The 24,071-nt window shown below is 54.1% G+C and overlaps 8 protein-coding genes across 8 annotated transcripts; 4 read left to right on the top strand and 4 right to left on the bottom strand.

Moving 5' to 3' along the window:
• Positions 1-109: 109 nt before the first annotated feature.
• On the bottom strand, positions 110-2,748 carry CORC01_07732 (multicopper oxidase; the record flags this gene model as incomplete). Its single annotated transcript, XM_022619367.1, has 7 exons — positions 110-273; positions 331-514; positions 576-581; positions 657-833; positions 894-1,688; positions 1,739-1,828; positions 1,924-2,748. The coding sequence occupies 7 exons, from the start codon at positions 2,746-2,748 to the stop codon at positions 110-112; spliced, it is 2,241 nt and encodes a 746-aa protein (XP_022474103.1).
• A 2,144-nt stretch (positions 2,749-4,892) lies between these two features.
• On the top strand, positions 4,893-6,077 carry CORC01_07731 (beta-lactamase; the record flags this gene model as incomplete). Its single annotated transcript, XM_022619366.1, has 1 exon — positions 4,893-6,077. One exon carries the CDS (start codon positions 4,893-4,895, stop codon positions 6,075-6,077), a length of 1,185 nt encoding a protein of 394 aa, XP_022474102.1.
• Positions 6,078-7,974: 1,897 nt separating this feature from the next.
• CORC01_07730 (uncharacterized protein) lies at positions 7,975-9,234 on the top strand (the record flags this gene model as incomplete). Its single annotated transcript, XM_022619365.1, has 1 exon — positions 7,975-9,234. One exon carries the CDS (start codon positions 7,975-7,977, stop codon positions 9,232-9,234), a length of 1,260 nt encoding a protein of 419 aa, XP_022474101.1.
• Positions 9,235-10,001: 767 nt separating this feature from the next.
• On the top strand, positions 10,002-13,150 carry CORC01_07729 (dynamin family protein; the record flags this gene model as incomplete). Its single annotated transcript, XM_022619364.1, has 3 exons — positions 10,002-11,855; positions 11,918-12,158; positions 12,459-13,150. The coding sequence occupies 3 exons, from the start codon at positions 10,002-10,004 to the stop codon at positions 13,148-13,150; spliced, it is 2,787 nt and encodes a 928-aa protein (XP_022474100.1).
• Positions 13,151-13,680: 530 nt separating this feature from the next.
• Positions 13,681-14,917, bottom strand: CORC01_07728 (TAM domain methyltransferase; the record flags this gene model as incomplete). The annotated part of the gene is made up of 3 exons (XM_022619363.1): positions 13,681-14,134; positions 14,198-14,402; positions 14,461-14,917. 3 exons carry the CDS (start codon positions 14,915-14,917, stop codon positions 13,681-13,683), a joined length of 1,116 nt encoding a protein of 371 aa, XP_022474099.1.
• Positions 14,918-15,502: 585 nt separating this feature from the next.
• CORC01_07727 (uncharacterized protein) lies at positions 15,503-17,881 on the bottom strand (the record flags this gene model as incomplete). Its single annotated transcript, XM_022619362.1, has 4 exons — positions 15,503-15,694; positions 15,753-16,533; positions 16,604-17,401; positions 17,487-17,881. Coding segments are annotated over 4 exons (2,166 nt in total), but the record flags the coding sequence as incomplete, so codon positions are not given.
• Positions 17,882-18,422: 541 nt separating this feature from the next.
• CORC01_07726 (beta-glucosidase) lies at positions 18,423-21,134 on the bottom strand (the record flags this gene model as incomplete). The annotated part of the gene is made up of 3 exons (XM_022619361.1): positions 18,423-19,058; positions 19,130-21,024; positions 21,074-21,134. The coding sequence occupies 3 exons, from the start codon at positions 21,132-21,134 to the stop codon at positions 18,423-18,425; spliced, it is 2,592 nt and encodes an 863-aa protein (XP_022474097.1).
• A 1,136-nt stretch (positions 21,135-22,270) lies between these two features.
• CORC01_07725 (sugar transporter) lies at positions 22,271-23,981 on the top strand (the record flags this gene model as incomplete). The annotated part of the gene is made up of 3 exons (XM_022619360.1): positions 22,271-22,382; positions 22,442-23,513; positions 23,606-23,981. 3 exons carry the CDS (start codon positions 22,271-22,273, stop codon positions 23,979-23,981), a joined length of 1,560 nt encoding a protein of 519 aa, XP_022474096.1.
• Positions 23,982-24,071: the final 90 nt, after the last annotated feature.

Here is a 24,071-nt window from a genome sequence, read left to right as displayed (position 1 = left end):
TTAATAATAAGTGTATCAAGTTCAATGCATAGAGTGTCTGAACAATGAGTAGTCAAATATTTACCTCTATACCAACAGCTATTGTTACAACGGATCTAGCCTATAAACATCAAAGCAACCGCGGCGGCTTGGGTGCCCCGGTCTGATCGGGCTGTGCTTTGGCCACGGGGCAGAATTTCTTCCTGATGGCACCAGCATCGCCGGTGGCGTCCAACGTGCCCAGCATATCCGCGAGCTCGCCCATCCGCTGAGCGATGGAGACGAACATGCCAGCTGTGGCAAGGGGGTATTAGTTTGACTTTCAGGCCCTCGGAAACGGAGTAGACAAACCTTCAGCGTGCCAAAGATAATGGCAATGAAACGCCCAAACACCTGGGTTGTCTGCTGTTATGCGGATCACCAGATGCGAGTATCCTGGAATCGTAATCGTGTCACGCCGCATTGGGTTGTCAAAGTTCCACGTAGTCTCGCTGGCTCCGAAGAGGCCGTTGCCCCAGCCAATGACTTGGAAATTCTGGCCTAATTACAGGGTGAGCACCACCACGTGTAGAGAAAAGACTTGTGTGCATCAGTACGTACCACTAAAAAATCGGTCAGTATCGAGTTGAAAGTCAGAGGGTAGTACAGACAACTTACTGTAAATGCCACGGATGAACCATCATAGCGTCAGAGTTCACCACGATTTGCGCAGCTTTGTCATCCCTAGACACCAAGACAAACTGATCCTTGCCAAAGTCCAGTTTTGATTGAGGCGAGTTAAGGTTCTCAGGCGTAATGTCCTGCTGCATGAATTTCCACAGCGACGCGTCGTCCGTCAGAGGTGTATACAGAGTCTACTCGCTTGTCAGCTATCTATTCTTCAGCAGATCGACTGGAGAAAAATTTCAACTCACATCATTCACGTGTGTGCGGACAACGTCGTTCACACGCTCCTGCTTGAAGGTGAAGTAATGGTAGTTCCTGTCACCAACGTCGTAGGCTGGCCTGCTTCTGACTGGCTTCGGGAGGTTGTGCGGCAGATCCTCGCACCGGTCTTCCCACGGCTCCTTGCCGATGCCGGGGTTCGAGGTGCTGCTCAGGTCCCACGTCTCACCAATCGGCGGAACGCCGACGTCCGTCTCGTCATACGACAGGATGGCGGTGGCACCGAAAGGCGTGGCGTGCATCATTCCCGAGTTATGGTTCTTGTGGGACATGTGGAAGCATCGAACCGCGGCGTCGGCACGAATGAGATAGTTTCCGGCCGTCTGGTTGGCGTTCACGAGGACGGAGTAGCGCTGGCCGGGGTTCATATACACTCGAGACGTGGCGATGGGAGCGACCTCGACACCGTCAATCTCGACGATTTGCAGAGGGTGATTGTCAACCGTCACATAGACGGGGGTTGATGTGCCGTGGTTAATGAGACGCAGGCGAGCGGTTGATCCGCTCTTGACCCGTGTGTTGAAGAGTGAGCCCCATGTGCACTTGGGGGGAGGGGCATCTCTGGGCGTGTTGGGGCTTCCCATGTTCTCCATGTTGTGACCGCTGTGGTCTTCGCCTGATTTGGCCTTGCTTGCATCACCGCCTTCGATGCTGGAGCAGTTGAACGTGTTCCTGCCATTGATGATGACATTGTCAGGGGGAGGCTCCCTGCCGGGCCTCTTTGGGGCCCACGGTGGATTGGCGCTCAGATACTGAGTAAGGAGCTAGAGATTTGTGAGCACCGCGCGAGAATATGGTTACCAAGTGAACTTACAGTGCCTCCATACTCATGAAAGAGGTCTCCAACCATGATAATTTTGTCATCATCAACAGGGGGGATCTTTTCATCCGGGTCATGGATGATCTGCGATGAAAGAGGGCATGTCAGCATCGTCAAGCTGTCTCATAGTCTATGCTTGACCAGCGACGTCTCATGAGTCGGTGTGAGAGGATACTCACCAATGGCCCAAAGAGCCCGTCAGTGACTTGAACGGAAACATGAGCGTGCCACCAGAATGTCCCCCGCTGGTCGGTAACATTGAACTCATACGTGAAGCTTTCGCCGGCAGGAATAGCGCATTGGCTGACGCCAAAGACACCGTCCATCCAAACCGATTTCCTCTGGTCAATGCCGTGCCAGTGGATCGTGGTACTTTCTTGCAGCATCTGGTTGTGCACCGTGACACGGATGGTGTCTCCCGTGTTTGCCTCGATGAGAGGGCCGGGCGACTGTCCGTTGACGAGGATCATTGATTTTTCATAGCCGTCGGGTGAGTGCTGCTGCCGCGTGATGTTGAACACATATTCCCGCAGCGACGTCACGTTTGACACCTCGAATCCCGTCTGCAAGTTGAATTGCTGGTCTGGCGTCAACTTCACTTGTGGTGTTTGCGTGGGGACAAGGGAAGAAGTCGATGTTGGCGTTATCGTCGTCGTCAGTTCCGGCACTGGGTCCGCCGGTGGTGGTGGCGGCGGCGGCGGCGGACTTTGCTCATGGTTGTCCTCATCGTGGGCGGGTTCCGCCGGCCGATCCTTGGCCTGCACGTTGAAGAATTGGGCAAAAATGAAGGGAATGAGGGTCAGGATAGACACGCAAGTGAGGGCCATGATCCATCGGAACGTCTTCTTACGGCCCGCATGGCGTCTGTATTGACCCTTCTCGCCGTAGTCGGCTGAGCCGGGAAGCAGGCGGTCCTCCACGTCAGTCTCCGACGATGATCTGACGCCGAGCATGGGGTTTTGCTCGTCGCGCGTCCCGTCCCGCGGGACCAGACCGGAGCTCATGGTTGCTGGCGCTAATGAGTGAACAGGGGAGAATATGAGGGCTCGAACAAATGTACAAAACGAAGACAAATTCGCTATCAGAATGAGAGGAAATGAACAGGACCAGCAGCAAGACGCTCCAGGTCTCTACCAGCGACTGACGTTCGCCATGCAACTTTCGCCGGTTGAGTTAATAAGAAACACGAAAAGGCATTGAACCACGTGGTAAAAGGGGCAAACGGCCGGGGACAAAGGGGAAAAGCCCACCACTAACGTTGCGAGGGGACCCTCTCTTTTTGCTTCTATCCGAGCATCGAGACATTGGGCGAAACGGGGCGATGGACCGTTAGATGATCACCAGGGTTAAGCCGGGAGATAGGCATGGAGGCTTAGCAGCTCGGTAACTGCCATTTACCACTTAGTTAGTTCGGACACCGGAGAATTTCGACGCATGGAACGCGAAACTGTGATCCAAACATGAACTACGGATATACCGAAACTTTCAACCAATGAATTGGACCTTTTATAAATCTTTCAACCACCGTCCTTGGTGCCCCATAGGCTCCGTAATATTTACTGACTATTATTTCGCCTTCTATAAACTGGTTTGAGAGGCCTTTTGTCCCTGAAGAGACCACATGCATACATTGGTTAAGATACAGTTGATAGAGAAGACGTTGGGAGGTGCCAAGTTTTCAGTGGGTTCAGGGGCCCGCGGCCAAGAAAGTCTGACCACTATCGTTCGCTAAACGGCCTCCCAATGCAGGGCCTAGATTCATCCCGTTTCGAGTTCTGGTGCCAGTGCGTCGGGTTGGTGTTTCATTCACACGGTGTTCACTTGGTAACTCATGCCACGAGGCTGCAAATCATAACAAACTTTCCATCCCGCTGGGAGTATGGGATTGACTTTGCTCAAGTCATGAACAAGTCTCATGGCGTGGCGCCCGCAGCTTGAACCGTCTCGTCGGCGACGGTCCCCTAATTGACTTGAATGATCTGCGAACTGGTGTCCGCTGCGTGTACCGACGTCCATGACTCGTTACTGGTTTAACTGCATAAGCTCGGCCGGGGGTCAGACATCGGTCTCTAAGCAGCACACGCGCTATATGGCTGAATTAGACCGTGTTCGGAATGGCATTGGTTTGGGTTATGTTCCTGCCTTCGGCGCTGCTCTCTACACGTGGTTTCGCCCTATTCTCAGGAAAAAGCCTTCGCCCAACATTGAAAAAGCTGTTGTTGCGGATTCCTACGCCAGCAACACTCTCTCATGTGCACATGGACCGGAGCTTATTTGGCAGACTCGAGTGTACACAATGCACGGATGAATGAGTTGACTGGGCTGAACTCAATGTTGTTGACAAATAGCGCACAATGCTGAACCGATCTGGCAACTATTACCAACTACTAGTCGGCACTTGTCAACTACTTCTCAGCGCTTTTCAACCGAGCTAACTTTGTATCTTTCGTCAACTTAATTCAGAACAGGGCGTGGTATTCTCCGCACTGATACCCGCAATGGGCTGCGTCAATTGACTATAGAGAAGGGCGAAATGAAACTTGGCTAATCAATAAAGGCTGGCATCCTTCACAGACTAAAGAGTGCCTGAGGGCAGGGCTTTTGTGACAATGCAAAAGGGATTTGTGTAGAGACTTGGCCAAATATCGGATTCTTCAGATGGTGTTGCATCGGCCGTAATGCCTAACAAGGAGTAAGTCGGCTGGGATGGGATGCATTTGTCACTTGTCACAAAAGTTGTTGGAGCAGACCGGACGCAAGCTATCAATTGAGAGCATGGTCCGTCTCCCGATCCCCACGGCCCTGGGCGGGACTCGCCAGCGATCATCCGCGGGCCCGTACGGAATGAAACGTCGCTAAGTGAGAGACCGAATGCTCAACAAGTCCGCTCCACGATCCAACTGCAGACCTCCGCAGTTTACGACATGTCGATCGCTCATGAGGTTGCTCTCAATGGCAACGGAAACCAGCTCCGCAACGTGGCCATGAGTAGCCTCCCGCACAGGGGCAAAGGAAACATTTAAGATCTCGTCCTCCCTCGTGGACACTCTTCTTTGCACCAGACGCACTCGCTTGACTACTAATACCTTGAGCTTCATAGACTAAATACGACACATTTAAACTTTCAAGCAGCAGCACAACTTCAACAATGGCCCAAACACACGGCTCATACGACCCCAAATTTCAGGGCGTTCGTGATAAGTTCCGTGACCTCTTGGAATCCGGCGTCGAGCTCGGCGCATCTCTCACCGTCACCCTAGACGGCGAAGATGTCGTCAACCTGTGGGGAGGTTACGCCGATCCCGCTCGCAGTCGCCCCTGGAACGAGGACACCATTGTCAACGTATTTTCGACAACAAAGACCATTTGCGCGCTTGCCGTCCTCCTCCTCATCAACGAGGGCGAACTATCACCCTATGACAAAGTCTCAAAGTACTGGCCCGAATTCGCAGCCAACGGAAAGGAGAACGTCGAGGTCCGCCACCTGCTGTCCCACAGCTCGGGCGTGGCGGCGTTCGAGGACCCTATTACCCTCCAAGAGATGTGCGACTCGTACGAGCTGGTGATTGCGAGACTCGAGAAGCAGCCGGCCCGGTGGGAGCCCGGTACCGCTTCGGGGTACCACGCCTGGACCTACGGCTACTTGCTCGGAGAGCTGGTGCGCCGCAAGACGGGACTGTCTCTGACGGATTTCGTCGCGCAGAGGATCGCGGGACCCCTGGGCGCCGATTTACAAATCGGCGCAAAGGAACAAGACTGGCCTCGCGTCGCAGAGCTGGTTCCTCCCCCGGCTCCTCCCGCCCACATCATGCCTGAGCCGGAGACTAGCCCCGACTCCTTGAAGCACAAAATGCTCTATCCGTTCCCGGATCCCAGCTTTGCCAACACGGTGCCGTGGAAAAAGGCGGAGATCGCCGCGGCCAACGGCCACAGCAATAGCAAGGCGCTCGCCACGATCTGGTCAAGGGCGCTTACGACGAGCGACGAGAGCAAGAGGCTCTTGTCCCAGGAGACGATTGATCTCATCTACAAGGAACAGACGTACGGGCCCGATCTGTGCATGGGATTCCCCATTCGCTACGGGATCGGCATGGGTCTCCGGGGCAACGGCGACACACCCGTTGACTCTTGGCTTCCGGAGGGGAGGATATGCTTTTGGGGTGGCTGGGGTGGCTCGATGCTCCTCAACGACCTCGATCGTCGGGTCACCATTGCCTATGCGATGAATAAAATGTCACCTGGTGCGGCGGGCAATGAGGCTATCTACGCCTATGTTGCAGAGATCTACAAGGCGCTTGAAGTTCCCATACCGACTGCCAATGGCAACATCTAGGCGCTTCGCGCTGCGTTTCAAATTGAAAGCAGTTAGCGCATCATTCTCATGTGTAGTAACGGACCAGTCGGGAAAAAAAACCATCATTGCCTGTGCCTGAGGACTAGAACTTGGTCGTTTGCATTGGGTTATTGGCAAGTCTTTTCGACTGAGTTAGTTGGAAAGACTAAATAAAATGTCACCTTACGACTAATGTATATTCGTATTCCATGAGAAACTCTCCTTTCTTGACTACTACCTAGTGTTGTGTTGGTGAATTCGATTGTATTCCATTGCAAATACCATAAATGACCCCGCCAACCACTATTGGTTACGGCAGCTGCTATTTCACTCACCAATGCAAGCTCTATCTACCGGACTGGCAGTCTTCGGATGATTGTTCCGAGCTATACTATTATTTCTGCTAGTATACTGTCTCTTTGAGCATTCTACAGGCCGTCCGACAGAGATTTGGCACGATCCCAGAATGTCCACCCTATTAATGTCCATAATTATGTGTCATAGGCTCTACTAGCTCGGCTTGGTCTCGATTTACCGAGCAAATCGGTCTCCTAATGTATGCCTCAATCCGGATAAAGTGCCTCGTAGCGAGGGGCCGAGGACAAACCGACTAGTTCTTTACACGGTCCCTTAACAATTTTCTACAAGTATATCTGGGGCTCGAACCCCTGGCCCCTGTGGAGTAGGGCTGATCATATCTGTGACATTGTCCCAGCAATACGTTGCTGAAGATGTTTGCTCGGCACTAAGCAAGGTGGCAATACTACATGCCTGCATTACTGCTTATTCAATTGCATGTATAGGGCGAAAAGCTCCACCGCTGCACGTCAAAAAGTAACAAGCTCCTTAAAACAATCCCAAAGTGATTAGTACAGTTACTGACAAGACTTATTTAATAGGCATTCACGAGGGTAGTCATCACGCACTTGGAGGAGATCCGGGAACAGGTGAGTCACCCATACTTAAGATGTGCTGAATGATTCTGACGGTGATGAACAATTGTCTTTACTTCTCCTGGAGACCCAGCTTTCTACCTGCACCACTCCATGATTAACCGAGTGTGGAGGATGTGGCAGATGCTGTCACTTCAGCAGCGACAATACGGCGACAAAGGCGCGTAGGTAGTAGCCACAGTAATTTCATGATTCGCTTTTACTACGACATATTTTTTTGTCAGAGGAACGCATCGTGTTGTTGAATCGGCGATGGTATTGGAGAGCTCCACCACAACTTTACAACACCCGTGCCGGCCTATCTCCGGCGTGGAGTTGAGGAGATGGCCCGAAGACCGTGATCCTCCGAATCCACTTTCTAGCGGCCGTGCCGGCCTGTCTCCGGCGCGGAATCGAGCAGATCTCCCGAAGACCGTATTCTCCAAGTCCGAACCCCCACTTCGGGGTAAGTCCGGGGAATCAACTCCTAATCTAGCCGACGCATCCTTCAAGCTTGACGTTCCAAACGATGACGCGAAGATGCCCAATGCGGATATTATAGCCGGGTAAGACGGCAAAGAGCCCGCTCATTGGCGCCAAATTAGCGTCATGTACACGCGGAAGCTCCCTCGGGGGGATACGTCTTGGCAATTGCTTGATTCACCCGACTGCCATTTCAGCATGCAAGACTCACGAGGCTCTTTGAAGGTATGTCTGACCGTAATGTGAGGCGCCAGAAGCTTCCCCTGTCAAGTCGACGGTCATGCATTGTTGGATATGGGCTTTGCCCTTGAGAAAGTACCCCAACGGGCGCAGCTCTGTTCCGACTCAGACACATTAGTACGAATATGGACTAGCAGAGGTCGAGACTATATAAAGGGAACGATTGCCAAATCATCAAGAGCCCGGCCACATTCGTTGAAGCAAGCAAATCTTCTTAACCGAGTCTTGAATCTCACGATATAATGCGCGTCCTCATCAGCGGAGCAGGTATCGCTGGCCCTACGCTGGCTTGGTTCCTGGCCAGAACCGGTGCGCGCGTCACAGTGCTTGAGAAGAGCAATTCGATTCCCACGTACGGCCACAATGTCGACGTCAACCACAGCGCCATCGTTATCCTAAAGAAGATGGGCCTCATTGAACAGCTACGGCGGTTCAACACGACGGAAATAGGGACACGGTTCATCGATCCGAACGGACGTCCCTTTGCCCCCTTCCCCGTCAAGGAGGGCTCTTCCGCAAGCCCTACCTCTGAATTTGAGATTCTTAGAGGGGATCTAGCTGCAGTGCTGTATGAAGCTACCAAAACCCACCCCAACATTGAGTACCTCTTCGGCACCACCTGCGCAAAAGTCCTATCCAACGACGAAGCCTCCGTCAAAGTCGAGCTAAGCAGCGGAGAGGTGCAAGAATTCGACCTCTTGGTCGCGGCAGACGGCCAGTGGTCCAAAGTGCGCAAGCAGGTATTCCCCCAGGAGAGCATCACGGTCATCGACAAGAACATGTACGCCGTTTATTCCGCCATCCCACGTCTCCCCGACGACAACGACTGGTGGAACGTCTACCAGGCCCTGGGGTCGAGAATCATCACCACCCGGCCCGATCCGCACGGCACCATACGGGCCATGTTCACGCACATGCCCCGCGACGGCGCTCAGAAGACGGCGTGGCAGGAGGCGTCGCGCGGGGGTAATAAGAAGCTCCAGAAGGAGCTCGTGCGACGGGAATTTTTGGACGCCGGGTGGCAGTCAACCCGGATCATGGATGCCATGTTGCAGGCGGAGGACTACTACTTCCAGGACGTGAAGCAAATCCGGATGGACAAGTGGTCCAGCGCCCGCGTCATCTGCCTGGGCGACGCGGCCTATGCGCCGACGCAGCTTACGGGCATGGGGACCACGCTGGCCATCATCGGAGGTTACATGCTTGCTGGCGAGCTCTCCAAGCTTGAACCGGGAGAGCATCCCTCCAGAGCGCTCGAGGCGTACGAGGCGGCATTTCGCCCCTACGTCGTGCAGACGCAGAACGTCCCGTGGTTCTTCCCGGGAGTCGCGCATCCCGTCACAGCCTGGCAGAGGTGGTTGTTTGGAACGGTTGTGTCGACGGTCTCAAGAGTCCTCGCGATACCTTGGGTGGCTAATAGGTTCTTTGATGATACAAACAAGGACGATTCAGAGTTTCCACTGCCGGTATACTCTAGTCTGGCTGACGAGAAACTGAAATGATACTGGCCGATGATGGCCTTTGACCGAAGTACGAACTTTGACGGCACGTACGGCGTCCCTGGCGACTGGGTGGAGATATGGGTGGACACGACTCGAGATAAGTTGGTAAGGCGTGCTGGCAGCCATACATGGGGGGGGGGGGTGCTTGAACCATGTCTTTCGCGCAAAGATAGACGAGCTTCTGCCATAGCCCTGGGATCTCGGGGAGGATTTATGATAGACAAGCCTTGCAATATAACAGATCACAATACAATTTGAAGATGTCAAGGGGACCAGAGAAACCCCCACCAGATTGGTCCGGGTGAACACGTGGAAGGACGGCCAAAACCGAACCAATTCGGGTTGGACGGACGCAACTAGCTTCTCAATTTGTTGCAGACGAGAGGAAGAGGAAGGTCGACCAACTCTTTCAAGCAATCAACTTCAGCCAATTTCGCGCCTGCTTATTAGTGTGTTAATTTCGGATGAAGGGGTCGCCTCCTGCATTTCCGCCGTGTCAGGTTGGTACGCAACATGGGTTGGCATGGGTCGCTTTCTTCAGCTTCCAACCGTTCCAACAAACCAATCAGATCAATCAATTGATTCTATGAAAAGATTCGGCGCGTAGTGCAGGGGGGATTTTAAAAACGTCTTCCCCATTGCAGGAAGCCTCGAGAATTTCGTCACTGGTAGTACACTACATATCATCTCATCGCCAACTGTCACAAACGTCTTTATCAAATCATCAACAACTTACCACCACTTCAACGCAGTCTCAGATCACCATCATGGCTCTTTCAACCGTTGACTCTTCAGCTCTCGGGGAGTTGAACAGCTCTGAGGCCAAGACGCTATTCGACACGACGGACAAACTCTCTTTGCTGGGCATAGGGAGAATTGTGAATCTTCCCCAAATCATCGTCGTCGGAGATCAATCGTCCGGCAAATCCTCTGTTCTCGAAGCAATTTCACACGTCCATTTTCCGGTCCAAGAAGGTCTCTGTACTCGGTTCGCGACGGAGTTGATTCTTCGCCCGGGCAGTCGTAGATTTGTTACTGCCACAGTGCAATTCGCCGATGGTGCCAAGCCGGTCCGAAAACTGCAGGTTGCCGACTTCAACCAGGAGGATATCGACCACATTGTCAGCACGGCAAAGATTCACATGGGCTTACATGACGCCGGCCGAGACTTTTCCAAAGACGTGCTGCGCCTGGAGATTGAAGGACCCGACATGTATCCTCTCACGTTGGTCGATCTTCCTGGCATCTTCCACAGCGCAACAGCAAACCAATCGCCCGAAGGGATAGCGATTGTCATGGATTTGGTGGGGAGCTATATGAAGAAGAAGAACAGCATCATTCTGGCCGTTGTGTCAGCCAGCAACCAGCTTGCTAATCAGGCCGTCATGCGCGAGGCTATGAAGCACGATCCTACCAAGGAGCGCACACTTGGCGTGCTTACCAAGCCGGATCTTCTTCATCCCGGCTCTTCGAGTGAGAATGAGTACCTCCAGCTCGTTACAGGCCATGAGGTGGTTCATAAGCTGGGGCTCGGCTGGCACGTACTGCGCAACCAAGCGGATCATGAGAAAGGTGCCGGCACGGGTACTCGGGACGAAGTGGAAGAACAATTCTTCAACTCTGGAGCTTGGGCATCTGTTCCCGCAGTCAACCGAGGCGTCGTGGCTTTTCGCAAAAAGCTCAGCCAGATCCTTCTCTCTCATATGAAGCAAAGCTTGCCAAAAGTGATTGACGACATTCATGATAAACTCAAAGAGCGGGAAGGCGAGTTGAGCCGGCTGGGACGGCCACGATCGACCCCAGCAGATATGAGAGCCTATCTCGTGGACATTGCAGGGAGCTTCCAAAGGTTGGTTTGTGACGGCATTGAGGGCCACTACAACCACCCTTTCTTTGGCGGATACGATGGGACGCACCGCAAGATTCGAGCTCAACTGCGGAACTTCAACCGCGCAGTTCGACAAGTGTTGCTCGCCCACGGTTCAGCACAAAGTATCATTCAGTTGGGAGGTGTTGTCCCGCAGCCACACGACGTTCCGCAGTACCTGAAAGCCTTCATCAGCGCACATCAGTACGACTTTCCTGATCCTGAAATCATCACTCGGACCGCGTTGGCCGCCCAGCTTGAGCGTCAGGCTGCAGCGAATCAGGGCACCGAGTTCCCGGGATACGCAAACATGGACCTTGTCATCCAACTCTTTCAAAAGCAGGCGAATCCATGGGGCTCTATTGCTGAACAGCATCTTGCCAATGTTACCTTGGCCGTCAAAGGGTTTGTGGATGAAGTATTTGAGTATACTATCGGCCCAATCAACACAAACACCACAACCGAAGCCGTTTTAACCACCTTTGCGGATGGCTTTTTCGACGAAAAAGAAGGCACGTTGGCCGCAAAGCTACAAGAGATTCTCCGACCTTTCAAGGAAGGCTATGCTATGCCACTAGATGATGAAATCCAGGAGGCCATCGAAAGAAGGAGTACTGCCGAACGCAAGGCTTCTCAGCAGCATGGTCTTGTACTCACTGCTCCGCTGCTTTTCCCCCCACCAATCGTCGAGCCGCAGAGCAGCAAAGAATTCGGGATTGACCGTATCATAGATACGATGCAGGCATTCTACGATGTACAGACCCCGTCCCCGCCCCCTTTTTTTTTCTTCACCAAGTGTCGCTAACGTATGCCCAGATATCGCTACGGACTTTCACCGACAACCTCATCAATCTGGCGATAGAAACCTGTCTGATCCGTGACCTGCCCAATATCCTTACGCCCAGGGATGTGAGCAGCATGAGCGATGCAAGATTGGCAGAACTTGCGGCAGAGTCTGAGGAGGTTCGCCAATACCGGGTGCAACTCCAGGAAGACATCACAATGCTCAAGAAGGGACTGGAACAATGTCGCCGGTACAAGCCGAGGGCGGTCATAGGTGAGTGAGATGAAAGGTTTTTTTTTTTCGGTATGATGAGACTAACATTCTTTGTCGACACTCGCACGGCTCACTATTCCCCACCCTCATTCACTTTTCAGAAGTCCCTTGACCAGCAAAGCAGTACAACTGTCAGCGAGACGGCCTCAACTCGGTCTACATCCTCAACACCCCCAACCACGGGGGGAACGCCCGCAAAAGATACGGTTTCACCTCGTGAAAAACAAGAGTCCGTACTCAACGCCAGTGTTGAAAGTTCAACGGCTCTGAAGACTACAGACACTTTGTTGAGTAAGTCAGATTCCAAAGCCGATGCTTCACCAGGAGCAACTCGACCAGAGGCAAAGTCACCCAAAGGCAACAGTTCTTCTACCGGCAAACCCGCCACTACTACGACGAATGATCCCCCGGTCAATTTATTTGCAAAGGTCGCCGGGGAGAAAGCGGGGTCGGTCCCGATATCTCATGCGTCGCAGGCCATGTCATCCACGTCTCCTGCTAGCGCGAAGACTTCCGCCCCTGAGTCGACTGCTGGTAGCAAGACGGCCAAACCAAAGAGCATCTTCGACTTTACTCCCTTTCCAGATGCCGGAAGCAAGACCACGGGCTCGGGTGGTATCTTTGGTTCTAGTCCCGGCTCTACTTCTTCGCCAAGTGCCGGTAGCAAGACCACAGGCTCAGGTGGTCTCTTTGGTGGTACTGGTAGTCTCGCCTCGACTTCTTCGCCAAGTGCCGGTAGCAAGACCACGGGCTCGGGTGGTATCTTTGGTTCTAGTCCCGGCTCGACTTCTTCGCCTAGTGCCGGTAGCAAGACCACGGGCTCGGGTGGTCCTTTTGCTAGTAGTCTCGCCTCGGCTTCTTTGCCAAGTGCCGGAAGCAAAACCACGGGCTCAGGTAGTCTCTTTGGTGGTGGTGTTGTCAGCTCGGCTTCTTCGGCAGTTCCTGCAAGCTCGGCTGCGCAATCTCAAGGCGTTTTTGGTTTTCGGCCATGACCTGGCAACAAGCCCTCCAAGAACGGTGGGTTCGGTACCTGGGTCTAAGCTTGTCTTCCTAGACAGATTGATTATGCTAGCACGAATCCACCACTTATCAAGCCATCTATGACCTAAGTACCAGACGCAAAGGGCAACACCATGGTTCATTTTTAGTAACACAATTGCAACGCCAGGAGATAACTCATGGGAGTGGATGCCATATCCACCAACCCTGTTATCAAAAGAAACTCATGATTGACTTCTTGGGGTTGACCTGATCTAAGTAAGGACTAACGACCTGTCCCTACTGGGATACTGGCGTAGTGCACCGGCCATAGGGCAGCTCTTTGAAAGCAACGACAGGTGGAATTTTCAGCTCCATACCTCTGTTTCTATAATCTGTTCGCTTACGGGGGTCATGGCTTCCATATTTGGCAACCCTAGTCCCCAACAGTCTGTCGATTGCAAAACGTAGTGAAATATAATGCATTGCTAGTTACTAAGACCAGCTTAAAATACATGAGCCGGGGCTTGCCCTAATTTCAAGCCTATTCCAATGGCTTTTGTCCGGACAAAGCGTGATAGTAAACATACGTGTGGAAGGCCACGTTCTTGAGGTCTTTCCGCACCTGCATTAGCAGCACTTCGACCTCTTCCGAGGTCCAACCAAGCCCCCTCGTCAGGGGTCCCATCGTTATTGCCTGCAATCCGTCAAAGAGGACCGCCTGGGAATACGATCCAATGGTTTTCAGGTGATCGTCTTTGGGCCACCTCCCCAGGGGCACCTTCTTCACGTCGTGGACTTGGGTCACGAAGCCACCGGCCTTGAGACGTTCCGGGTTCGTCTCGGACGCGTAGAGCTCGAAGCCGAACTTGCCGAGGCCCTCTTCGATGAGATTTGCCATCTTCGCCGGGGCGTAGTCGGGGCCCATTGTGTCATCGTCGCAAGCGAATCTCCATCTCAGCTCTTGCAGCTCGATCCAGCCACCCGGCTTGAGAACCCTGCTACCATGAGTCCTTGTCCGTTACGGGTTGTTGCGATGGCTTGATGAGGGCTAAACTCACCTATATGCTTGGCGTAAAAGATTGGGCCAATCTTTGATGAATGGCGCCATGTGCCGCAGATGGATGAAATCAATCGAGTTGTCCGGGTACAGCCACTCCGCCTCAGCATCATCAACTAGAAATTTGACGTTTGGTGGGACGAAACCGGGTTGGATGGGGCTCAGATCAAGACCAAGAATTTCTGCTTCCGGATACTTGTCGCCCACTTTCATATCTAGTTAGCTACTAACGTCCCGGCATCAGTAGAGAGACCATTTACGCACTGTCAATCGCCCAGATGCCAGTACCGGTGCCGATATCAAGGATTTTTTGTGGGTTATCTAGAGGCGCGCTGTGCAGATCCCCGTCACAGATGTGAACTACTAAAGCATGCTTCATGTCCTCACGGTCCTGCTCAGGCTCATCGTTTGGACAGAGGTAACGGCCTTGTTTAAACTTGTGATAGCGGCGCTTGTTCTCCCATTCATAGTCACGAACGCTCGAAGATAGCGAGGTTGAGGCGTTGGAGCTGGCATCGTCGCCGGTCTCGTATCCGTCAGTGGAAGGGTCCGGGTCATCTTCAGCCACGATTGGCGCGGCAGGAGCTGGTGACGATACGGCGGGCGGCGATGCCGGTGCCACTGGAGCAGCAACATGCCCGGTATTTTCAGTCGTCGGAAGCGCTTCATGCCCAGAGATCGCACCGGTAGTGGTGGCCTCGCTGGCACGCTCTTCTGCCATTGGGTGAGCTCTGGGTTTGGATCTAGTTGCAGAGTTTCTTCAGGATGTCTTGTTCAAGGCATGGGATGTTGAGGTGAGGGGGAAGACACAGCATGTAGAACCAACAGACGTCTTTGCAACTTTATCGCCCCATTTTTGTTACTCGTTTGGGTCTTCCTACTGGGGCTTATACGAGAGCAAGGATCATGACCAATCCCGTCCTTCCAACCATGGTGAATCACCAGAGCAACTGCAGGTTAGTCAGACATACATGTACGTTTTAGGAAGTTCGTTGAAGTACTCGGGAATGCACACACTTCAGCAAAGATTCTTCCTTGACATTCAAGCACAATTCACTCTGTCTGTTTTGGTTGACGATGTCACACCAGCACTTTGGATAGGTATAGACAGAAACAGTTGTCAGCGCCTTCTTGTATTTGCGTGCTGGTCTGTCTCCCTTACGACACGGGACTTTGAATGCACCCGCTACACTCTTTGTCGATGCTCCATGTTCTTATAACATAACATATTAGGTTGAATCCGTCAGACCTTTAGTGGTAGCCGCGTCTTCTATTCATTTGCTTCAAGCAATACTTGGACCACGCCTTAGATTGCTGGCTCACGGTCTATATCAATCCAACTCTTCAAACTATTTGTATTGACAGTTTCACTTCGATCGAGCCGCGACAATGCGCGGGTAAAGTCTCTCATATACTCCACCGCACGACGGGCAGGCCGTTCATGCGCTTCGAAGGGACAATTAAGTAGCGTGACAGCCACGTCACGAACCTTATACGCCTAAAGAAGAAATTAATAAGCTTTTTTCTCACATCAGGATCAAACATGTTGAGCATACCAGATAGAGGCCATTAGGTTCTAGGTGAACGTATGGTATACTATGTAGCAAGTGCAGCATCTGACGGCAAATGTCCTCTCGCTCAGCCCAGTTGGCCTTCAAGGCTGTTGACACATCCTCAGGTCCTGTCGTCGTCGAGGGATGAGCCATCGCATTCTCTTGAGTGACCACGTCGATTTGTTCCAGCAGCAAGCTCTGCAACCACAAGTGCGTGACGTGGATGTTGGCCCTCATGATCTCGGCTTGACCCTGTAGCACTGACAAGTACGAGCCGCTCTCTGTCGCACGGCTATAGTCAGCCGGACTGCCGTAGCTAGACGCAGAAGCAGCAGCAGCTCTTTCTTCGTCAAACCGCGGGGTGCCAGGAGCCGCATCGGAAGTCTCGGCAGACGCCCATTGCCGCATGGGACCCGGCGCGTCGTCGAGCATGTATCTCATCTCTTGGAGAAGATCGCGCATACGTGCGAGACGAAGGGCGGGGCTACGGCGCAGCTCGCACTCGCAGCCCAAGGTAGCTATGGATTCCTGGAGACCCTTGTGAAACACGCGGGAGTGTATGATGAAGCCGCTGGTGAGCGTGAACGGTGGACAGTGTTCCCGTGGGTTGGCGGAAGGCGTCCCGTGCGATGCCATTGGAGAGACGGGGTCCAGGATCCTGTCTCTAAAGATGTGTTCGTCGTCAATGTCGAGGGGCATGAGAGCTTCGTAGTTGACCTCGCGGAGTTCACCCGGGCCAAAATACGTCAGACGCTCCCAGCGTCCGGCTTGCACTCTAGTATGTCTAGGATTTGTTAGCCTCCTCCGACAAAGAAACAAAGAATGATGCAGCGGGTATGAGGGGTCCATCGTACGCATAGCCGTAGAACAGCATCCAAAAGGCCTTTTTACGCAACTGGGTCTCGATGCAGTTGAGGCCCTCGTACTCGGAGATTCGATGGAGCCCCAGTAGTCGCGATACTTGCAAGTACTCCACATCAAACATCCGGCTCCGGTTGACCTGGCCCGTTTGGAAACAGGCGACGGAAAGAACGTAACAAACGGCCCATTTCCGATGGTTGATGTGGTCCCAGTAGCTTGCAGTCCGTTGTCGAGTGCAAATCTCCGCGCAGCAGTTGATGAGTGCCGTTCTGTTCTCGAACCGCATGGCAGCTTCGGGATCAACAGCCCGATAGTCGCGAAATCGTGACGGCAATAATCCAACCGTGAGCGCGGCCAGGCTCATCAGCACAGCAAAGAAGTCTGGGTCGGTGATGTCGCGGTTTGTGGCCAGGTCATGACGGAAACTGGGCCGATGGACGACGGGGACCAGCGGGTAGACTAAGTCGAGATAGTCTGCCATCAAGATGTGTATAAGTGCTCTCGAACACAGCTCATCGGTCGGAAACCCTGCACTGGTTACCGAGGATGATATTGTTTGGGCCGGAACAGCCGCACGTGGAGAAGGGCCATGAAGGACTGGATGAGAGGCTTCATAGGGAGACCTGGCCTGCAAAGGTCTCGAGGGAGGTGTATGGTCTGGCAAGATGAGGACAGGCTCACTGCGCACTGCAGGCTCGGAAGCTTGCTGCTCTACAGCCTCTCCTCGACGACTCCCCGTTTCATTGAGAAGCTCACTCGAGCTCCTATCCGAATTTGATGGGAGACGTTTCCTGCCAAGCCCAGTTAGTAAGTAACTCTGAGCAAAAAGTATAGAGACAGAACAGAAAAAACCCCTGTCACCCCGGATCTTCATACCTTCGTTTGGGGCCCCGCGGCCTCGTGGGGACCAGGAAGCTGCACGGAATGCCGAGTTTGGAGCAATCACGACACTGGGTCTTCGGCGGGCCCTCAGCATGGGACGAAGACCCGTCAAAGTGACATTTCCTCCTCCGGGCACGGCAAGCGTCGCACGCCCTGCTGGCGATGCTCGATCTCACCGCCGCCGCCGACGAAGACGAGCCGGGCTCGTCTGGCGTGTTGCTAGCAGCCCTTTGAATCGCGGTTGGCGAGACGCTGACGGACGCAGCCTGTGTGCTTGAGCGACGGCGCATGCTTGTGGACTTCGGACCGATAGGGATAGTGGTGCGGCGCCCATCCTGCTGGGATTTCTGGAAAACGTGGAGAGAAAGTGAGGGGGAGAAATGCGAAGAATGCGGAGAAATATGATAAAAAAGGGGGGGTTGTCAGGTTGACATGCGCCTGGTTAGTGTCACTTGATCCGAACGCTAATTCCCATGGCATATGGAAGCGCGTTGTGGCCCCCCGGTCGAGCAATCCCGGGGTCCCCAGCCGATTTTCCACTCTCGAATGGGGTTAGACATGGGATGGCAGCATGTTCACGATCAGGGATGATTCGGGCAACGCCCGAGATCTGTTGATGAGAGATGACTGCCAAAAGGGCGCTTGTCTCTGAAAAGGTTCGAGGCCAAAGTTGGTGAGACTCAAAATAGCACAGAGAGGTTCTCGGATCAAACCGATAATGTGATGTTGAGCGAAGACATCTTCAAACTACTTAGAAACTATAGTCATTTTCTAATTACTTTGATCATCATCAACTGTGTTTAGCTCTCTGATATGCTCTCATGAGCAGAACATGCGTCTTAAGGAATATCATAGCTCTCATATCAACGCATTACGTCTAGTACCCCAACCATTTTAAATCCAAAAAAATACACGTCCAAGTCTTGTCATCTAAGCCCGCAATCCTCTCCACGTTCTCGACTTCCCCACGTTCATGGTCCTTTCAAGAAACTCTCCACGGCTGCTAGTTCCCACGAGAATGCCGTACGCGCCGGCATCGCTGCGCCAGCAGTCTCCCATCTCGCTCCAGTAGCTCGTCGCACGCAGGACATCCAACGAGATCTCTGCCGTGGCGCTGGCTCCGGCTTCTAGAAAGACCTTTGCGAAGCCCTTCATCTCCTTCTTGGGACGGGTAATGGTATCACGGGTTGTGCTGGTGAGAGGCGTGGGTGCCGCCGGGGTGACGTAGACCTGAACCACTTCAGAACCGGCACGAGAGCCCGTGTTAGCGACCTTGACGCGGACGAGGAGGCTACCGGGCTCCTGGGCGGTGATGGCGTTGTTGCCGTTGGCGTGACCGTTGGTCTTGGCCGATGCTTCGGATACCTCGAGATCAGAGACCTCGAATGTCGTGTATGAAAGACCGTGCCCGAAAGGGAATAAGGGCTCAATGTCGAGCGTGTCGTACCAGCGGTAGCCGACGTAGACGTCTTCGCTGTACAAGCAACGGCCGTTATCTGAGCGGAAGCTCAGTGCCGCGGGGTTGTCTTGCACGCGGCGCGGCATGGTAAGAGGGAGCTTTCCGGCCTGCGACCGCAGCGCATCAGTAAGGTGACTTTGTTCAGATTTTATACTTGGTTTTTCAAAAAAAGACTTACCGGGTTGACCTCTCCAAAGAGCACATCGGCAATACCGTGACCGGACTCGTTGCCGCCGAACCAAGCATGCAAAACAGCGCCGGCTTGGTCGATCCAAGGCATGGACACCGGCGTACCGCTCTGGACGACAACAGCCGTATTAGGGTTCGCCGCCAGCACGGCCGCAACAAGGTCGTCGGTGCCCGGGGGCAGAGCCATCGTCGTCCTGTCAAACCCTTCCGATTCCCACTCGCCGCTCAGGCCGGTGCACACGACGACCTGGTCGACACTCTGGGCGACCTCCACGGCCTCCCGGATCGCGGCGGCGGGCTCCAGCTTGGGGCAGCCGCTGAAGCGGACGCCGCCCTGGCCAAAGTCGACGGTGCCGGCGGCCTTGACTTTGCTCGTGGCGGAGCAACCGAAGCGCACCAGGACGCGGTAGCTCCTCCCGGCGTCCAGGTGCACGCTGCCAGTCTCCTCGACCGTTCCGCAGCCGAGAAAGCTGCTGCCCAGGCGCTGGTTCTCCACGTTGGAGACGACTAGCTCGCCGTCAATGAAGAGCTCGCCGGTGCCGTGGACTGACAGGCCAAAGTCCCACTCGCCCGACCGCTCGGGGACGAGGGTGCCCTCCGTCTCGGCCCACCAGATGGGAGCGAGGTCGGCGTTCTCGTAGTCGACGAACCAGATGTTCGCGTCGTCGAGGACACGCTCCTCGAGGGGTGTCCGGCTGTCGGCCGAGCTCGCGGTGTCCTCGGGTGGCGGGTCGTTGTAGATTCGGAGCACGAAGCCCCTTTGCTTCCCGTTTGGTGTCCTGAGGGCCTTGCCGAGGAGAGGCAGAGACTGGTGGCCGTAGGCGCCTTGTGAGAAGACGACATTGCTGGCGAGGGACTTGACGCCCTCCAGAGGCGTGACGGTGTTGTAGGCCCTGAGTCCGGCGCTGCCGCCGCCGCAGTAGGTCGCAATGTTCGCGTTGGGCCCAATGACGGCGATCTTCTTGTTCTTGTCAAAGGGCAGGATGCTTCTCTCGTTCTTCAGGAGGACGAGGGACTTGGCCGCTGCTTCGCGCAGGAGAGCAATGTGCTCGGGCGTGTTTGCCTCGGTCTCGGGGGCGTTTGGCGGGATGGAGGTGTTCTCGAGACCCTGCTTGACGAGCTTCAGGACGTTGCGCACCGCCGAGTCGAGCTCTGATTGCTTGACCTTGTTGGACATGATGGCGTGGGAGAGGGCTCCGGCGCGCCACTTGCTGGGGCCCGGCATCTCGAGGTCGAGGCCGGCCTTGATCGCCTCCGACGTGCTGTAGGTTCCGTACCAGTCGCTCATGACCAGGCCGTCCCACTTCCACTCGTCGCGGAGGATCGTTTGCAGGATCTGCTTGCTCTCCGCCGCGTGGACGTCATTGACCTTGTTGTAGGCGGTCATGATGGCGCGGGGCTTGCCCACCTCGATGGCGATCATGAAGGGAAGCAGGTAGATCTCGCGCATGGCGCGGTCCGTCACCAAGGCGTTGACGGCCATGCGCTCGCTTTCGAGGTCGTTGCATACAAAGTGCTTCAGCGTGGCTGACACGCCCGTCTCTTGGACGCCATTCACGTAGTTGCCGGCGAGGATGCCGGACAGCACCGGGTCCTCGGAGTAGGACTCGAAGCCACGGCCTCCCAGGGGGCCACGCTGGGTGTTGATTGTAGGCCCGAGCAGGACATGGGCACCCTTTGCGTGAGCTTCGTCTGACAGCAGCCGGCCGAGCCGTTGGACGAGTTCAACATCAAATGTTGCGCCGATGGCGGTTCCGCACGGGAGGCATGCGGAAGGTGTGCTGTCGAAGAAATGTGTGCCGCGAACGCCGTTGGGGCCGTCAGAGAGACGGATCGGCTTGATTCCCAAGCGCTCAACTGTTGCCGTGTGCCACCAGCCAACGCCTGTTGTTTGATTAGAATCGAGTTTGAGCGGCAGGTGTAGGTAACTTACCAGCTGTAAGTGAGATCTTCTCCTCCAGCGTGAGCTGTTCAAGAAGCGCGTCGACATCCATGGTGAAACGTGCGGCGGGAAAGTGGTCTTGGGAAACAGTTCAGACGGCGGAAGGGATACGAAGATTTCAACTACAAGATCTGAAAACCGTCTAAAGGAGGAAAGCAACGACACCAGCAATTGAGTAGGAGCGGGGGTCCGAGCCGATCACCGGGCATGTCTCTTTATTCCTACAGGCAACGCGGGGAGACCCAAGTCTCCCACATGGTCTCAAAATTTCCCCTCGACCGCGGGGTTCTGCTCCACAAGTCGGGCATAGAGGATCGCATTCTGAATGCCATGACGTCGTTTCATTTGAATCAGTAAGTTTTCTGGGTCTCCGTTGTCCACTTTACTGCTTTAGAGCCGCGTGGATGGTGAGCTGACGCGCTCCGGCAATCTGGTCACGATGGGGAAGCAGTTCCAAAGGTGGAGAAGTAAGAGCAAGTGGCCTGGAAACAGGTCTCAATTGTCTTGGTTTGGTGGGGTGGGACACGGTGCGTTCCCTGATCTAAGCAGATTCGGAAAGCCAAGAACGTATTTCTCCGCCTCGGTCTTTGTCTCCTGGTTCTCGAACATATCCAACTCGACCATCCTTAGTCACATCATCCATGAACTGACTCAATTCTCCGCCCCCATGTCCTCCTCTCTCCAGACAAACCATACGACTCTGCGACTACTTCGTAAACCGCTTTTTCCAATGTTTGTCAAGTGGGTCGTATGGGCCCCCGCAACGACCTGCATTGGCAGCGTTTTCTCCATGGGGCGTGACACTGGAGACTCGAGAGTTCTGGCCCCTCCCGAATCCCCTATCCGGCCCAAGTCTGCGTGCGTTCCGGATGAACACGCGGTGACCGGGGCATTGGGATGCTAAGCTCCACCTCCTGGGTTCATTTTTTTTCTCGTACGGATACGCAGACCGCCAAACAACTTCCGACTTGTTTCCCCCATCATTGTGAAGGGAGGATCGTATATAGAGCTTGCCTCTTTCCCCGCTGCGTTGTGTGATGTGACCCTGCTTCTCGGCGCTCGCAGGCTCTAAAGAGTCCAGACAACTTGACAGCGACATTTTGGCGAGTCTCACTGCGGATCCGGAAACCTCTGCCTCTTCCCCTTTTGCCAGCGTTGTTCTCCGACTTTTGCAAGCCCAACGTCACCATGGGTAAACCAGTCGAAGACTTGGCCGTGATCCCCGGCGATGACCTGCCTTGGTGGAAGCACGCCCACCTGCGGAAGCTCAACTTCATTACCTTGTCTATGGTCTTGTTCTGTGCGTTGAGTCGTCCTTTGAATCACGGTGCCTGGGGTAACTAACCTTGGCTGCAATAGCTTCCGCCAACGGCTACGATGGATCCATCATGGGCGGTCTCCTTGCCCTGCCTCAATGGAAGGCGTTTACGCACAACCCCGCAGGCGCATATCTCGGCTGGATGACTGGTATTTACTGGCTCGGAAACGGTATCGCCTTCCCCGTTGCCGCAATGTGCTCCAACCGCTGGGGTCGCAAGCCTGGTATCTATGTCGGATACATGTTCCTCGTCCTCGGCGTTGTCATGCAAACGGCAGCTCAGAATGAAGTAACCTTCACCTATGCCCGTCTCTTCATCGGTATCGCCGCCTCGTGGCTCGGAAACTCTGCTCCTCTCTTGATCAACGAGATCGCCCACCCAAAGCAACGGTCCATCGCCAACGCCCTGTTCATGGTCGGTTGGTATTTTGGCGGTACCCTCTGCGGCTGGGTCACCTTTGCCTGCCGTAACATTGCCTCGGACTGGTGCTGGCGTATTCCCGTCGTCATCCAGCTCGTCCTTCCCTTCGTTGCTCTGCCCGGCTTCCTCTTAGCCCCTGAGAGTCCTCGTTGGCTGATTAGTGTTGGGCGTGTCGAGGAGGCCACTGAGATTCTAACCAAACACCATGCAGGTGGTGACAGAAATGACCCCTTGGTGACCTACCAGGTCGTCGAAATCCAGTCCACCATCGCCGCAGAAAAGGAGGCTTCCGCCAGCGCTTCGTACTCCGACATGATCAAATCACCAGGAAACCGTCACCGTCTCTTTATCTCTGTAACTCTCGGCATCTACGCTCAGTGGTGTGGCAACGGTGTAGTCTCTTATTATCTCGCGCTGATTTTGGACTCAATTGGAGTCACGTCGGTTACAAACCAGACCTTGATCTCGGCTTGCTTGAACGTGTGGAACCTGCTGTGGGCAATCGCTGCCGCCACCAGCGTCGACAAGCTGGGTCGCCGTTTCCTATTCTTGACTTCTGCCAGCGTCATGTTGGTCAGCTTCATCATCATCACTGGCCTCAGTGGTTCCTTCGCCACGACTCAATCGTCAAGCGTAGGGTCTTCGGTCATCCCATTCCTGTTCATCTTCTTTGCTGGTTACGACATTGCCATGTAAGTCTCTTCGGTCTCTGCGGAGGGCCTAGACCCAAGCTTGCGGAAAATTTAGCAATTTGCTAAACAGAACCCTTACTCACGTTACACAGGACCCCCTTCCTCACAGCCTACCCTTGCGAGATCTGGCAATTCAGCCTCCGGTCCCGAGGTCTCACCGTCAGCTGGTGCTCAACCGTCATCGCCATCTTCATCAACACCTTTGTGAACCCCATCGCCTTGGAGGCTATTCACTGGAAGTACTACATCGTCTTCATAGTGATGCTTATTCTACTTTGGGTCACCGTCTTCTTCGCTTACCCTGAGACTCGCGGACATACCTTGGAGCAAATGGCGGTCGTCTTTGATGGCGAAGATGCTGCGGTTCCCCCTGCGGCTGCTGTGAGCGAGAAGACCGAAGCTTTAATTACCCATGGAGACGTCAATGATAAGAGGCAGTATCAGAGCGATGCTGAACACAGAGTCTGAGGTTTTCCATCTTACAAAGCAAGAAGCGTCGAAGCTTCAAAGTCAATACTCCGTTCGTATTCAGTATAGCACTATGCAATGCATCTAATC

This window comes from Colletotrichum orchidophilum (genome assembly GCF_001831195.1).
Source record: "Colletotrichum orchidophilum strain IMI 309357 chromosome Unknown Scaffold_63.1, whole genome shotgun sequence".
Taxonomy (NCBI): domain Eukaryota; kingdom Fungi; phylum Ascomycota; class Sordariomycetes; order Glomerellales; family Glomerellaceae; genus Colletotrichum; species Colletotrichum orchidophilum.
The sequence above is the reverse complement of the archived record's forward strand: the minus strand, read 5'-3'. Positions and strand labels throughout refer to the sequence as shown.